At 26.9% G+C, this 18,410-nt stretch overlaps 1 protein-coding gene across 1 annotated transcript; it reads right to left on the bottom strand.

Annotated features, from left to right (window-relative positions):
- Window positions 1-3,607: 3,607 nt before the first annotated feature.
- LOC132916949 (myotubularin-related protein 2) lies at window positions 3,608-10,679 on the bottom strand. The gene is made up of 11 exons (XM_060977421.1): window positions 10,451-10,679; window positions 10,133-10,222; window positions 9,852-10,055; window positions 9,326-9,586; window positions 8,942-9,258; window positions 8,750-8,880; window positions 8,509-8,684; window positions 8,311-8,418; window positions 4,827-5,011; window positions 3,895-4,090; window positions 3,608-3,837 (listed from the first exon to the last, which is right to left on the bottom strand). Exons 1-11 carry the CDS (start codon window positions 10,538-10,540, stop codon window positions 3,694-3,696), a joined length of 1,902 nt encoding a protein of 633 aa, XP_060833404.1. The 5' UTR covers window positions 10,541-10,679; the 3' UTR covers window positions 3,608-3,693.
- Between the last annotated feature and the right edge of the window lie 7,731 nt (window positions 10,680-18,410).

Here is an 18,410-nt window from a genome sequence, read left to right as displayed (position 1 = left end):
GCAAAAAAAAATGTAAACTACCTATTTTATAATTAGATATTTATAAGAACTTGCTGGGAATAACACAATGATTTTAACATCATTTAAATTATTTTAGATTTAGATCCTAAGCGGCTAAGCAGACTGCAGAGCGATTAATGCATTAATTTTAGAATAATGAGTGAATGTAAAATTTTTTTCAAATGTATAAATTTAATGTATATAATATTTATTACTTATTTTTATTTTATAAATTTGTAATAACATATAATATGTTGACACATAAGTGTAACTAGAAATGTATTAGGGGGCAAATATATAGTTACCTACATATCAATATGTTATTGATTATTATTATGTTACTTATTCCTAATTTATTCTAGGTTATTCAATGGCTCCCTTGCCTCCCCCCAGTTTACGTCTATGTATTGACACATTAAAGTATTAAATATAATAAAAATATGTTATATATATATTGTGTATCATCACCTTTTGGACAATAAATAAACTTCAATTTTAAACCTAGAGGATGGTTTCTGGTAGAAAATTGAATCTAGTAAGTACTAATTATTATCGTTAGGTATTTAAGTAATATTTATTACTAAATACTATAATAGTTAAGTTTAAGTCTAGACTCTGGAATGAAAGGAACGATCGTAAGGAACGAAAGGATAAAAACTATTTTTGGTTTCCTGATTTGGTGTATAGATGATATCTCTGACCAGTGGCGTACTAACGGGGGGAGGGGGGATAAACCCTCTCACCCCAGAAATTTTTGGATTTTAATTTATTATGAGAAAACTAAAATTTCTAGTACCTGTAAACCCTTAACCCCCCCTAAAGTTCTAAGTACGCCACTGTCTCTGACATATCAATTTTACATAACTCTCTCGCCTAGAGTTACATTTATTCAATCGATTAACCAATTATGTATCATTTGTTAAAAATATATATTATTCGAATAATCGATTAAATAATCGCACAGCCCTAATTATTATGATTGTAATTGCTAATAAGGAAAAAAATATCAAAATAACGATAAAGTTTAATATTAAAACAAATTTACATAAACAAAACATGTTTTTTTTTTTTTGATTCCTAAACATAATAAAAAAGTAATAAATTCAGGTCATTAACAAGGATAAAAACTATCCTATCTTATGACGGAGATAAAATTACACACATTGATCATGATTTCATCAAAATCGGTTTAGTAGTTTCGGAATGCATCGAGAACATGTACAATGTACACGTATATTTATAGATATACGATTTATACAATTTACACATTTATTTTAATTAGTATTTAGTAGATAACTCAGAGGTTTTTTAATTTAGACAAATGCTATTGCGATTTGCGATAGAAATCTTCTCCGTGATATACTCTTTTGTTTAAAAAAAAAATCAAGATCTGATCAGTAGTTCCAGGTTTACCCTGTACAAAGATTTTCATTTCATATTTATGTAGTTAGATTCATATTTACATAATATTTGTTGGATTGAGTTATTTTAATTTATAATTATTTTCAATAATAGTTCAACCATATTATACAATTATAGATTAATTTATATTAGATACATCATTTTATAGATTGAGAATCTGAGACTATTTTAAATTTTTATAATTGTTTTTGTTGTATATTAGAATGTAAAATAATATCCAAAATTACTTAATTATTTTTGAGAAATATTAACTATAATTCTATAACTTTCTTTTTCACAACTATTGCAATGCAAAAATATTGAGGGCCTTAATCGAGATAAAAACTATCCTATCTTTTAATTATGACCAAATTACACACAGTGTAAAAAATATCATCAAGATCAGTCCAGTAGTTTCGGAGTTCATCCCGGATAAACATTGTGACACATGATTTCTATTTATAATTATGGAGATAGAAGATATATAGTAAGACTGTCGAGTTTTACTTTTCGGAACAATTCATATCTACACGCGGGATCACCCGAGTTGCGTCCGGTAAAAAAGGTATACACGAATTGCGTCCCAAAAAATACAGGACGCAATTCGTGTATTTTAATCAGGGGTTCTTAAAAAACTAACAAAAATAAATAACAATTATAAATATAATATAAGTCAATCAAAACATTGTATCAAATATAATAAAAAAGTAAATAAACGTTAAATTGCTTAAATCCGATCAAAATTAATGTAGTCCATAATATAATAAATAAGTTAATTAATAAATAAAACATTGCGAAACTAAATGCTATTTACACATACATATAATACAAATCTTTACCCATAATCGATATAGTATAGGTAGAATAGAAATCATGCTTTATTGTTCACAATGACGAATGACGATGAACGAACTTGCTTATTAGTTATAAATAACAACGTTCTGTTATAAATGTTTTAAGTTTACTATTATAAATTATAATCTCAATTCTACCAAAAAAAGTATATACCTATAGGTAGTTGTATGTATACAACTATATTATACATCATATATTATATAATATTCTACGTATACAGTCAAACAGTCACATTTCACAAATTATTTTGTATTGAATTGAATACCTACCGACTTGATATTATCTTTATTTCGATAAGATACCATTATTACTATATACTATACTAGTTATTGGATTTTATAGCTGGAGATATTATAGTAATAACTTATCTATACGACTGTGGAGTGTCGACTTTAGCTAAAATAGTTGTATAAATAAATAAATTCAACAAAATTGCAACAAAGTTAAAAAAATCCCAAAAATTGCACTTAAAACTTTTAGATTTGAATTTATACTTACATAAAACGTATTTAAAACTTATTAATTTTATTAATAACTATTAAAAATATACCTCGAAGAACCCCTGAAAACGAAATAAAAATTCTACTACCTAACCAATATAGTGGGACGCAATTCATGTATACCTTTTTAACGGGACGTAATTAAGGTGCCCCGCTACACGCTGCTGACGATAAAACACACACCGAAAAATACTATGCAATTATACATAAGTATGTAAATTTATTAAAAAATTTGAAATAAAAACTATCCTATCTTTTAAGTTGGACCAAAATAGACACAATGTAACAAATTTCATCAAGATCGGTCCAGTAGTTTCGGAGTTTATCCCGGACAAACACTGTGACACGAGATTTTTATTTATAAGACATTTAATTTCATAAACTGGTACCTAAGTACCTTACTATAGATTATAGAATCTATAATCAATTGCTCTTATTTATTAATAGTCTTTTGTTTACCAGATATCCTTTTGTACCTTTTTTCTATTTTATTTTCATACATTATAGTGTATAGTGAATGTGAATGAACTTGTAATAGTAAGGATATCGCTTTGTAAAAATGATAAATTACACTTACACATTAGTACAAAACTAATTTATGGTTATTATATTTTAGATTTTAAATGTAGTGAAAAATGGTTTTACAATGATGTAAATTTTAATATTTTATAACTTGAATGAATTTAAAGGATATAGTTGAGGAATTTTTATTTTCATTAAATAAGTAAAAAAAATTGAAATACTCTTATGATTTGGTTATTTCTATCATATATAAACTTAATAATTAATTGAACATATTTCATAATTGTATAATATACTTAAATTTAATTCACTAAAATAAAAAACATATATGATTTATAATTTTCTTTAATAACAATAAAACATATAAAATAAATAGGTTTAACAAATTAATGAGATGTATTGATAATTGTATAATTTAAATGTGTATAGGAGAAGTTAATCGGTTGCTAGAAGTGTTTCTAGATGCTTTATGTCTAAGTTCTCGTCGATAATCATCTGAAATTTTCATTAATTGCATTTTCATATGTAGAAGTTCTCTAGTTCTTTGATGAATCGGTTCCTGAAAATATTATTAACATAAATAACAAAACATCATTAGTTATTAACAAGCAATTACTTGTGGTCTCATGCTTGGATTCCATCGGCAATACAGCCCTTTCCACATTTTAATGTAGCGCAATGAAGCAACTGGTTCTAGAGCGTGTTGTTGGGGCCAGTATAAAGGGTTTTTATATAAATCTTGATCACTGTTAATGTAAGACCAGAGTGAAACAGTTTTTTGCTTCACTTCTTTTTGTAAGCGCTCTTTTTCACTAAATAAAATAATAATAATATTATGTATAGTTGTGATGTAATACAATATAATAATAATAATGTTTATGTGTGAATGAGATATTGTTTGTAACTGAAAATTAACTAATTTAATGGTGACCACTATTTTTTTTTATTATTCTTTTATTTAAAATTTGATTTTTAATTGATAAACTACGCATAAACCTAAAATATTAATTTTATTAAGTAACTATCACTCCACATGATACATTTTGTTTGATTTAATAAATACAGTCGATTTCACTTAATAAGGACAACTACTTCATCGGGATTCAGGAAAATTCTTCAATTACGAAAACAAATGTATAGTTGTAGTGTAAATGTTCACTATTTATCTGGACCATAAATCTGGATAATTGAGAATATTTAAGCATCCATAAGTGCTTTGGAAGCTTGTTCAGACTACATTTATCAACAATCAATAATAAGTATGTAAGAAATATTTTAAATAAGATAAAAAAAAATTATATTATGTATGTATTTTTATAAATAATTAGTGTATAATTGTATATCATGTTTTTCTTTTTGTATTAATAAATAATTTCTATAATGAATTTGTATGTTCTTTTTTTTATTCGGATTATTGGGACAATCGCTTAATTGGAACAAATAACACACAGCCAATATGTCCCAATAAAGCAAAGTGTATACCTAATTAATTTATTTGATTTGCATTTATAATAATTATTATTTATTGTATAAAAAACAATAAAATACCTGTTGAAAAGAAATGTTCCAAATCTACAAGAATATAAATGATCAATAATAGTTATTAAAAATAACTCATTGAATTCAAATGCATTTGGAAACATACATGTCACTTGCCAAACACAATCTATAAACTGTAAAAAAACAGGTGATCGATCAGCATCTGAATGATGATCATCTCCATGGCCAATCCTCTAAAAATAAAAACCAAACTGAAGTTAGGTTAAATCTTAATACAACATTATTAAATAGGTACTGAGTTTTTATGATTTTTTATTGTAAGAATAAAATAACATTTACAACTTTAATAATATCAATACTTGCAACACTTAGTCAGTGATCATGTATAACAAATAACAATTTATTTTATCATATCTTAAGAGGACGTCTCACCCGCAGTGGCGAATATAGGGGGAGGTAGGGGTTCAACCCTCCCCCCTGAAATGTTTGGTCAGTACGGGCATTGATTTTAACTGTATAATTCATTGAAATTTAACAATGGAAATTTTTTTTAACCTCCCCTCAAATTAATTTCTATATACGCCACTGCTCACCCACATGTGTTGTCTCCGTCTTACACATGTACGACATAGTCAATTTTCGTTCACCAGTTTCAGTAGTGTGCTTTTAGTTTTAATATAAGAGTGAATTGACCTATTCTCAAACTTTTAGGTAAGAACATTATCTGTGGTCTCTCGTTGGCTTTTTATGATACTTTAATTTTTAGGTGAGTTATGAGTATGAAATTATTAAATATTTAAAAATGCTCATAATTCACTTAAAAATTAAAATATCTTAAAAAGCCAATGAGAAAGTTTGATAATAGGTCAATTCACTCTAATATTAAAACTAAAATCACACTATTGAAACTGGTGAACGAAGATTTACTATGTCGTACGTGTGGACGGAGACAACACAGTGGGTGAGACATCCTCTTAAGCTTAGAAATCCATGTAATTAAACTAATTAAAGTTATTCAGTTTTAAATAATGGGAACAGTGATATTGGTAAATCAATAAAATTTAATTGTTCAATGGGCATAAGATTATTTGTAAGGTCAGTGCAATAACATCTCCTATCTATATCATAGATATCTCCTTGAAATTCATGTTTTTATATTTTTTGTTAAAGAAAATGTATGTCTACATTAAAATTATTAGGTCTATACAATACTGAGTGGTTTGGCTAAATCAGGTAATTTTAACATTGATCACTGCAGTAGTAAATGTTTATGTAACTTGGGTGAAAAAAACTTTGGGTTCTCAAGCTCATTCCAGGTTTCATAGAAATTTAGACGTCAGACCACAGGTAAACAAAAATCAGCTGATTCAGTTATTTCTATATTGTTTTATGATTTAGATGTAAAAATGATAGATTTCTGACAGCTGGACAGCTAATAGTATAAACAGTGGATTCCATCTAATGTAGGCACTGGTTATATGGGCAAGATGGTCTGGTCCCAATACAAATGTATATTAATAAGGTTAAAATAACCACGTAATATGGGTATTCGATTCGGTTTTGAGGGCAATTTTTATTTTATCATAGCGTTAGAATAAACACATATGTATTTAAAAACGACTAATTTAATTGGGTTTCGTCATATCTATGAGATTGTGTTTATCGAAAGTAATAAAAAGTATTATCACCCCTTTCTGCATATTATACCAAAAATGGCACAAATTAGTTTTTCGGAGTTTCTATTGAAAATAAAGTTACAACGTTACTGCATATATGGCCAAATTCGGCACAAAAGGCGAACATTTAAGTTTTGATTTAAGTTATATCTACCTAGCAGTAAAATTGTGAACTTCAGATGAAAAATAAACAACTGAAAATATTATTGTTGTACAAAGTTATTACAACAATAACAATTTGATACTAATGATACTACTGATCTTAGATAAAAAAAATACTACCTTCAACCTTGTAGTACTTTTTGTCCGGAATATTTTAAAAATAAGTATAGATTTTTAAGTATAATACTTATTGAAATATATCATAAATTAATTTTATGGCCTAACTAACCCTTAATCAACTTTTAGAAGTAGTTTCACTTGAATATTTTTTAAATATGTTTTCTATTATCCTAGTGTTTTTTTTTATAATAAGTATATTTTTTATGGAAAAAGATAAAAATTCATGCAGAAAGGGATTTTGTTTGAACTAATTTCGGTTTTTATGGGTAACCGCTTAATATGAGCAAACAGAGTTGGTCCCAACATGCTCACATTAAGCGGAATCTACTGTAATTGGAGATATCTATTATGATAAACCTAGAAATATTTGCATTGCTCTATAATGTGATGTAAATCATAACAAGGGCTAGGAAGTTCTATCAAATGCATATTTTTTTTGGTTCATCCTAGAATATTCAAAGTAAAATACAAATATGTTTCACACTTCTTCGATGTTATACACAAAATTTGATTTTGCTAGTTTTTGTATATTTATGTGTTTTATTACTATTTTGCTAATTTAGGGTTTATAGTGCTATTTTTGAGTATATCACATATATTCACATAATATAGGAAGTAATCACATTTTATAAATAATAATTAATAGGTAATGATTTACTTGATTATATTTTTAAAAATATTTGAATTATTAGAAATAAATAGACCTCATCAAATAATATTTTATGTTTTCATCAACAGTTTGTCAATTTAATTATAAGTACACTTTTACAAATATATTTAAGTAATTTAACATTGTTGTTAACAGTTTATAATTCAACCAGTCCAGAAAGTCCAAAAATTTGTAAAATTACATTTAATTTTTTTATAGTGCATATTTTAGAGTTTTTAAGTGTATATTTAAGAGCTAAAAAGTAACATTTTTAGTGCTACAACTAATCATAACTATCATAACAATTATACATAATTGTAATATTTTGCAATCCTGTAATATTTATAATTATTTTTTCATACTTAATAATAATGAAATAAATAAACATATTTATGAATAGTTAACTTTATATTTAAAGAATTTAAATATACTTTTAAATTAGTTATGGCTATCCAGTTTTTTATTCCTTCCATAAAGTTGAAAAATATGGAGATCAGAGGATTTCTCTTATCACAGGCAATCTTTCCTGCAGCTTAACCCAAATCTAATAAGACCTTAAAACTTAAAAGTTAAATATACACTATTCTAATAAGAAACACCCACGGTGGCCGAATATTGCACATGGGCGTCGTTTCACTACACAGCAAGCATACAGATAGTTAACTTGGTGGGATTCACAAGTGGGTGATGTCTGACTGCCGTCTGACAATAACTGGTCACTGCCGTGGGTGTTTCTTATTTGGAATAGAGTATAAGTACTGTGAAAAGTAGTGACTACAATATAACTTGAAATAATAAAAATGTCTTAAGGAGAACTAAAGAAAATTTTTTTTCCTTAATATAAATATTATTGCAATGTCGTAAGGTTTTAATTAATCACATAATAATTATTCTTATAAATAAACAAATTTATAATAGTACTTACGTGTTGAAATTTGTGACCGAAACTAAGCCATTCCTTTTCAATTAATACTTCAAATCCTTTTATTGTTCTATAATATGGGTCCAAAAGTACCATAGCTAATGCAGTCAACTGACACATAACAAGATTAAATATACAAACATCAAATATATAATAAACTATTGAACATTATAATAATAATAGTTCTTTTTTATTATTTACTTGGGCTGTACGGTCCCATCCATCAGAGCAATGCACTAAAACTGAAGTTTTATGATTTTCTACTTTATCAACAATACGACAAGCTCCAGCCAGTATACATTTAATATGTTTTAACCAATATGTAGATTCAATTCCCGACAACCATTTTGTTTCATCAATATTTGGAAAACATATTTCTACAGTAAAGTATTTACAGTTAAAAATAAAAATACCACAACTAAAAATATAACCAAAATATAACCTTTTAGTTTTCTTAGAGATTCCCTCATTACGTGAATGTTATGAATATCGAGAAATATTAATTCTGCATTTTGATAAGCATCTTCTGGTTCATAACCACCTCCTTTAGCCTTGTTGGCAATTGCATTAGCACTTTAACATGAAATTTGAATAAGAACAACAATAATAGTTAGATAAATAATAATGGCTATACCTGGGCCTTGCATCCATAATATAAAGTTTATGCGACTGTGCATTTGCATCAATTATAAGTTGAGTGTATCTTTCATCGTCGCGGCACCTCTTACCACCAACACCTACCAAAGGTTGGGATGCTCTAGTTATAGTAGCTTGAGATTCAGAATGCAACCAGCTTAATACTGGTATTCGACCTCTACTTCTAAAAGCTGCTGCATTTCTTATAATTTCATCTGTTGTTCCAGCTGGGACAGCTAAAATTGCTGGATATGTTTCGCAAAGATCATGACCGTCATTCAGTTTAGTAATGTGCCAAGTATCATTTGGTACACCCTAACATAAAATAAAAAAAATAATAGTTAATAAAATGAATTACCCATATTTAAGTGCAACAGTTTACCATTCTTTTGAGTTCAGCCATAGGTTCATACACATTCCAACCATTTTCTGGGAATATTTCAGTATATTCAAAAGCAAACATCGGAATATTATGAGATAAAGGAAATGCATATTGCTGAAGTTTTTCAAACACATTACGTCTAGAATGATTCTCTTGTTTATGACCAAAGCGTAAATTTCTCATATCCTTACAGAATAATTCAATACCATATGAATTTTCTCCTCGGCTTGATTGGCCACCAACTTTTTCTACTCTACTCACCTAATTATTAAGTCATATTATATTACATTAAATAAAATATTATTTGAAATAAAAAGTAAGTAAGTATACTATAATAATAGTAGTATAGTAAGTAAGTATATAGCAAAATGCTTTATATTTTACCAGTATTTAGTCAATTTTAATATCTGCTTATGTATTATTATTATTATATAGTATGCAATATTATTTAAAAAATAGAATTGTTTTAATATTGGTATTACAAATTTATGAGATTTTATTGTATTTATATAAAGTAAATACTAACCACACCCAACGGTACTTCAATTATAAGCTGTGTATCGCGTTCTAAACTCTTAAAGTATAATTTATAGTTGGTGACAGATAACCAACCTCTTGCTGGACCACTAAATGGACATAAATAAGTAACATCTCGAGCCACACCTTGTACTTTTTCTCCTGGTAATAATGGGGGATCATCTGAACGACCAGAAGTAATATTTTCAGATAGCTTAAATAAAAATTTTTCATCAAATAAAACTATATTCCTATGTTAAATATTCAATTATTTTTTATAAATATAATTACTTTATTTCTTAATTTTATATCTCCTACAGTTGGAATTTCATTTGATGTAGAACTTGTTGATCTTCGGCTTTTAGTAGGTGAATTTGATTCCTAATAAAAAAAAAACAGTTATATTAGGTTTTATTATTATTTATTTCATATAAAAATCATTAGTTAAATTATATGCTTTACATGTTTATAAAGCAAAATACAAAAGTATGTATACAAAAATATATATGAAGCAAGTTAAGCAATTATTAATAGTACATTATACCAAATACTATAGATATCTATAATATTTGATTATACATAAATAAACATGTATTCATCATAATTTACCGATTCTTCTTGTTCGATTTTTGAATTCAAAGAACTAGATTTGGAATCTGAATCTGAACTCATATTTTGATATTTGTTATTTAAATCCATAACCAATTAAGAAAATGTTATATTAACATTTCATAGTTTATTTATGTTTAGACAAAACAATTACTTTTTAAGTTATTATCTAGGTATGTTATTTTATTTTTTTTATGATAATCATACATAAGAGCAATATTTATATTTAATAATTTAATCTTATCGTAAATATTTTCTTATCACATTCTTAACAATTAACAACACGAATTCGTGATTAACAATATTATAGTGTTGTATACTTGTATGTAAATAATAAATTGCACCAATTTTTTTTTAATGTAAATAAGTCACGGATATGTACAATATTTGTCTATATAACTGTGAAATAACTAATAAGTACTAAATACAAAGATCTTATCACTATACATGAACACAGCACTAAACAGAGTAGAGTACTCTGAATGTGACACTTGCCACTTGATCTGCTATATAGTGATGAGTTATTTGTTTATAGATAATCATATTAACCGTCTCAATTCTCAAAACGCGTTTCATGATTGTATAATTTGTATTTGTTAATTTCTACTTGTAGTTATAAAAAATCTCATCAGTAATAATAGTGTCGGCCACATCTTATTAATGCAGTATTTATTACAGATATTAAAAATTTTAATATGTCAAATTATTCATTAATTCAATATTAATTCAAATTAATATTTTAATTTAAAAAAAGTGCTGATATTAAGATTTATCCATAGAATTCTATGATTTATCACCAACCACGTAAAATATGTAAATATACTATGTAAGCGATTTATTATTATATATTGATATATTATGATAATAGAATAAGAATATAATGAAAGATTTACATAAAGACTAAAAAACGTGATAAAATAATTTTTATAATTATTATATTATTTTTTTTTTGTTTTATGTTATCAACAACAACAATATGGAAATTAATAAATTATTGTTAATTATTATTACAAAACAAGTCAGTGTTACCAGACCAACACGTTGATTCGTTACACAACATGCATCATATACATGTTTCCGTATCAGATATTGAAACCGAACAATCAAGGTGGATATTCTGATATTATTATATTAAATAAATTAACGCAGACCATGACAAAATATATTATATATAATATGTATAGTCATGACACGGACTAAGATAGATCTATCTCAGTCCGAGTTAATTAGCAACTATTATTTATTATGCAATATGTAGTATGTACCTATGACTGCCATGACTAAATAAAAAAAGGTAAATTTAGAAGTTAAATTTTTTCAATTAGTTTATTTTATTATATCATACTATACTCTAGTAAACAATTAACTATATGTCTATATAGATTATACACTATAAGTAGTTGTATATCTTTAATCGTGGCAGAAAGGCAGTAATAATCACGATAAAATCATAAAATAAATTTATTTTGTGATTAATCATGTTTTTGAATAATGATTTATAATATTACACATCCGCTGGACATTAAAATTAAAATCTTGACATAACATGACAACATCCAAATGTACTCTTGTCTCTTGAGTAGCACTGAACTAATAATATAAATGTTGTATATTATTATAAATTAGAATCAGAAATTACATAAAACATAAAATGTTCAAATCGATGAAGCTAGATAATCTTTGTCTACTTTCGTGCGTTTATACTTTACTAACAACTAAAATATACTTTTATGAATATTATTTACTCATTAGTCATTATTTCTTATAACTATAGCCTACAGGATTGTTGTTTTACTATATATATATTTTTTTTTATAGACATTAGACACTGTCCAATTTGTTATTTTATTTATAATTACTAAATTACATGAGTTTATTTTAATATTGCTTATAATAGTTTCATTAAATTAATATTTAGTAAGTTTATTCATTATGGTATTGTTTTAACTGTTGTATTTGTAAATTACAAAATATTGTAACAGCCGTTTGGCGCTTATAGGTATATACTAATAAATAAATAACTCATGTCTCATATATGTCGCGTGTGTAGAGTACGCCCGAAATAGGTCAACTAGTCGTCGGTAGCAGGCCAAAAATGCAGAAAGATCAATCGATCAACTTCAATTATTGGTATAAAATAATATTATTATTTATTTAATTTATATAAATATGTAAAAAATATAAATATTTAATTTTAACATTATTTACTGTATAGTAGTGTAGTACTATATATTACTATAGCGTCTAGTTGGTAAATTCAGCTTCTTGGGTCTTGTAACGTGTTTTTACATTATTGTAAAATTTAATTTAAGTATTAAGCTTATTGTTTTTACTAATATATAAATAATTATAATTATGAGACGTAAAAATTAATTTTGTATATTTCATACCTTTGCTTTTTTATTTGGAAAAATCAATACTGCAGAGGATCAGGTAAGAATTAATTAAAATTAAAATTATTTTATTTTGATATTAGATAATACATAATTACAATATTATAATACATAACATTTTAATAAACGCCTAGGTACTTTTTTTTCATTTTTACATTAAATGAAATAAGTTAATCATTTAACACATTTTAAAAATCCTAAAATAATATTTTGCAGTCAAAATGTATACGACATAACCTATGCCAAGGTGGATTTATAAATCCACCTTTCCTTTAGGTAAGCAATGTATCCATAAAAAATAACCATTTTATGGATTTTTATTTAGCAACAATATAACTATTGCATTTGACTATTAAATGAAATACCTATAAAACAATCGGTTTTGTAATAAATATTTCTAAATCATTGTATATTTTTTTTGTGCAATGATAAAAAAATATACGAATAATATTTTTTCACATCTTTACTGAATATAATTATATTTTTGAAATTTTAAAATACAGTGGCGTAATTAATGGGGATTTGGGTATCGTAGAACACATTTTTAAATTATAATTGTAATTTGTCTGCATACGTGATTGGTACATATAATGTATTGCCATTAATTATATATAGGTACATCGTACACGGCTATTTATATGTTTATAAGTTTGTGTAATAAAACATAATTTTAGAATTGTTTACTCTTTCTTTGTAATATACTGTTCAATATGTTATATAAATTACTGTTTTGTGTTTTGCTTTTATGGTATGTGTACTAAACGTTTCTATAAAATGCATTATATAGATATTATTTACATTTTTAAGCATTTATAATGATCGAATCTCTACATTCTAGATATTTATCAAGGTTTATAGTATTTACTACTTAGTACTTTAAATATTATTTCTTATATAGTAGGCCTATAGACTACTTAGAGTAAACAGAAGCCAAGTTCAAAAATACAGCGTTGTTTACTTATATACAATGACCGCGAAGTATTTTTATCTGTTGAGTTTTATTAGCCTATAGTAGTATGGGTCTATATACTGAGTACTGACTATACTCTATGTATTCAATAATAACAATGTATAAGTGTGTGGTGTTAACGTCAAACGAAAAGTTAACATTTTTATAGGAGTCACAAATTATTGAATTAAAACATTTAGAACATATTGACTTTTTACGTAAAATTATATAGCTATTTTATGAATTTTTTTTTTTTGTAAATGTTTCCTATTTGTAAATCAAATATAATATATTAACCAGCGCTGGTATGAAAATGTGTTAAAAAAAAATTACATTATTTTAAATCGGAATTTTAACAACTGTCCGACTGTTAGCAAATACTTTCCTGTATATTACACAGTAGGCGCTATGCCTTATTGCACGAGTATGGCATCGCATGATTATAAATTTATAACACACTTTAAAATATTTTAGTTTATTAAAACTATGTGATATCACTGGTATCAATGTAAATGTATCATATAAGATTAAATCGTTATGGCTTAATTAACTATAATAGTATAATACGTTATAACAATATATAGTAGATATAATATTACAAAAGATATTATATACAAAAGTTAAACATTGTTAACGATTAATAGATAAACTTTTAATTTTTAAATAATAATAGGTATACTGCTTTTAAGTTTTATTATTGATTGTTTGGTGAACGATTATAATTAAAATAATAACTATTTAAACTTACATATTACGATCCGCCTGATTAATATAATTATATAAATGTAATAAATGTATTATATATATATTATAAGTTCGCCCATACTTCACATACGTTTACTTAAGGGGGCTGCAGTCGATGAAATAATTTAGACCAATAAGCCAGATAAAACTGAAAGAATCCTAGAAAGAACCTAGTAAAATTGTTAATAAATTCAAATCAGTTTTAAGTTTTATGTGTACTCAAATTTTTTATCATTTATTCAGTTTAAAACTGCAACAATATAAAAATAAATGTTTTCAGAAAGCGCTTTATTTGATTTTTGAATATTATATAATATTCAAAACAGTGATTGGTTATTACATTCATTACTCGATAAAATAATTCGCCTTTTTTTAAATACATATTTTTAGTAAATAGTAATAATAAAAACAGTATAATATGTGTACCGAAAATAAACTGTTTTCACAACTTATTTATTTTATGTTTTGTACTTACCTAATATCCTTAGCATTTTAAAATTATTTTCTAGAAAAAAAAAAATATTTTTTTTCATTGTTGTAGTCTCTTGAATTGGAATGCCAATATTTTACTAAGATATAAATTAGTCATTAGTCATTACATACTAATTCAATCAATTCAATTATTATTTGTCTATAATAATTAATATAATAAAGCCACTTTAATCACATACCGTACTTACATAAAATCATTACATGTAATATTATAAATTGCGAAGATTATCTATTACTTTAATTTAACAAAAAAAGACGACTTGATTCAAGTATTTTTGTTGGGTTCCAACCATTTTAATTCAATGAATAAAACATGTAGGTAAGTACATCAAATAAAATATATTTTATTCAAACTAGTAAGTTCTATTTAAAGGGATGATCTATTTCTATTATATCAAATTACATAATTTATTATTGTTATCATTTTCGAAAAATTTAGGTTATTAGTATTAGGGAGTGTATGATATTTTCACTATTTCATGATACTAAGTTGTTAATTTTGTAAAAACTGATTTATATACTTAATAATATGAAAAAAATACAATTTTTTTTAACAATTTTTAATTTTATTAACTTTTTTTAACAACAACAATTTTTTGAAAAAAATCAAAATAAATTGTGGCCGAAGGGCTCAAACAGCATATTAAATTCAATTTTGTAATATTGAATAAATAATTGATAAAAAGTGTATAATTTTAGGTCTGCTAAATGTGTGAAACATTGTAAACAATAATCAAAACAAAACGTGTTAACATGAACAAAAATAATTAGCCTTTTTAAAAAAGGAAAAACAAAATCGGGTAAAAAAAGGGGAGGGTACATCGGATGGAAGACACGAAAAACTAAGAGGGGAGATACTGGATGGCGAAATGGGTGCATAAAAAGCGTGTAAGATAAAGGCTACTGCAGTCACCTGTGCAGCGTTCTTGCGACCGGCCTCGCGGGCGGACGAGTGTTGATGAGGCGTTTGCCCGGTAGAGCGATTCGACGACCATCATGACGGCGGGCGAGTCCAGACAGCTTCGGCTTCGGGAGCGGCGTGTGCGCGATGTGGTGCAGATCTGACGACGGACAGCAGAGACCGAAACATACGGATCGGCGACGACCGGAGACGTGACTTGGTCGATGGAATCGCCGAGGGACGAAAAAGAGAGTCAGCGGACAGCGACGGAACGCTGTCCTCGTACTCTCCGGAAATTTCGTCCCGGCGGTCACGTCGGCCGTGTGTGTATTCGGCATGCCGGCCGGAGTCGCACACCTCCTGATCCTGAAACTTCGAGTCGCTAATCGCTCCGGATGCAACACATGCACCCCAAAGTCCGCCGTACCCGTTTTTACGCCGTCGAAAATCTTCAACGGTGAGGAGCGACAAGTGGTGGCATGGTTACACCCGGTTCCAGCCACCTGATCAAATCTCCAAAACTGTTTCTCACTTCTTCACCTCTGACCGTCACAATGTTCGTTTCTATCGCCTGCTGCTCATCGCAGCCAGCAAGTGAGTCTTCGGGCAACGCATCATCTTTGATTTTTGCCAGCACAATGCCCTTATCTACCGCTTGCTCATCGCTCATCGTCATTTGTACCAACCAATTCATTTTCGCGTCACAAATATTCCACTTTTGCTGGCACAATGGTCGTATATATGGCCTGCTATTTACTTGCATCTTACGAATCTTGTAATTCCGCCTGCACAACGTCTGTATCTATTGCCGCCTTACTACTACTAGCCTGCAGTGAGTCATCGGGCGACAAATATTCCACTTTTGCGGCATAATGGTCGTATCTATTGCCTGCTCTTTATTTGCACCAGTCAACTCATCTTCGGGCAACGAATTTTGTAATTCCGTCTGCACAACGTCCGTATCTATTTCCTGATCGTCATCACTAACCAGTGAGTGGTCTCCGCTGGACAATAACAGATGCAAGAGCAGATCATTCTTTATTCCTTGTATACTGTCGTTATTGAAAACTTTAAGTTCTTCTATAAACTGATCGATGTTTCGTGATGCCATTGTTTCGTTAATAAGTATTATGTCGTAGGTACTGTTATAATATATGATTGACAATGAAAATGTAGAATGTCCGGGACTGAAAATCGTAAGTGAACCTTTAAAATATTGTACGATAACGTAAAAATTGAAAATCTCCCAGACGACGTACGCGTACCTATAATAGTATTGTTTATTACTAGCTGTTTTCTGTACTATACCCGTTTTATACTTATAGGTGGATCTTTTTTTAAATGTAATGTATTTTTTCCGATTTAACTCTAATACATGACATATTTTTCCGATAAACAAAGCTTTTTCCAATTATTTTATATTTAATACAATAACGAAATTACGAAGTAAAGATATTATTATTTATTATCAATATTATATTATTTTGTAATTTAATATAATTTAAATAATGTATTTCTGTGTATAAAATACATAATATATTATATTACGACTCTGCTGGTCTAAACCATTTTTAAAATTTTTAATATTGGTGCCCGAGCCACTTTTTAAAAACTATTCGATCTAATTATACATTATCAACAATGTATCACATTGTTTTCAGAAAAATATTGTTAATTAATAATTATAAGTGATTAATAAGTGATCATAATAAAGTAATAAGCAAATTACTCATGCGATAGTATCAATAGCGTAAACATAAAACATAGTTAGATGACAGAACAGATACCTACAAATAAAAATATTTTATCAATGAGAATATAACATAATTATAGTAGATATTACAACGGTGACTAAGTGATCTAATAATTCTAATATATCAATTACGTATACTAGCTTAGTTATTGTAGACGTTGCACTAGAAATGAGGATTTTGTAAATTAAAATAAATTACTACACTTATAATTAATAATTCAAATAAAAAATTTCACAGCTAACCTTTTTAAACTAAAATATATTGGTATATTAATAACGTATAATGATGCAAACAAGAAATATTTTCTGAGAATGCTTACAATTCATAAATATAAATTAAAGCAATTGCAATTACACATGTGTTTAGTAATGGACAGATGAATTTGTTTGACTCAACTTTAATGCAATGATTTGGGATACATTTATTTGTTTATTTTCATCCAGTAATTAGTACTCAATAAAGGTAATAATAAAAAAATAAAAGATTTTTTTCTTATTTTACAAATTTCAAAACATATTTTATTGAAATTGTAGTAAATTTTTTCCTTATTAGACAATACTAGTAGGTTAATTCATAATAAAATGTCATAGATGTTATTTGTTCAAACTTCATTAATTAAATTATTATAATTTATAATAAATTCAATTTATTCCTTAATTTATAATGTTTTATGACTTTATTATATCGTACATGTTTTTCAGTGGGGGGGGGGCTAGAGTCCCCCCTT

This window comes from Rhopalosiphum padi, chromosome 1 (assembly GCF_020882245.1).
Source record: "Rhopalosiphum padi isolate XX-2018 chromosome 1, ASM2088224v1, whole genome shotgun sequence".
Taxonomy (NCBI): domain Eukaryota; kingdom Metazoa; phylum Arthropoda; class Insecta; order Hemiptera; family Aphididae; genus Rhopalosiphum; species Rhopalosiphum padi.
Note: the sequence above shows the minus strand (reverse complement) of the source record. Positions and strands in the feature narration are given on the sequence as shown.

What these genes read in the sequence shown, in the direction of transcription:
- LOC132916949 (XM_060977421.1), bottom strand. Translation starts at nt 10,540, where the DNA reads ATGGATTTAAATAACAAATATCAAAATATGAGTTCAGATTCAGATTCC. An exon ending in TGGCTGAACTCAAAAGAATG is followed by an intron (nt 9,259 to 9,325) that starts GTAAACTGTTGC and finishes ATTTTATGTTAG; the next exon opens with GGTGTACCAAATGATACTTG. An exon ending in ATCTCTAAGAAAACTAAAAG is followed by an intron (nt 8,685 to 8,749) that starts GTTATATTTTGG and finishes ACTTTACTGTAG; the next exon opens with AAATATGTTTTCCAAATATT.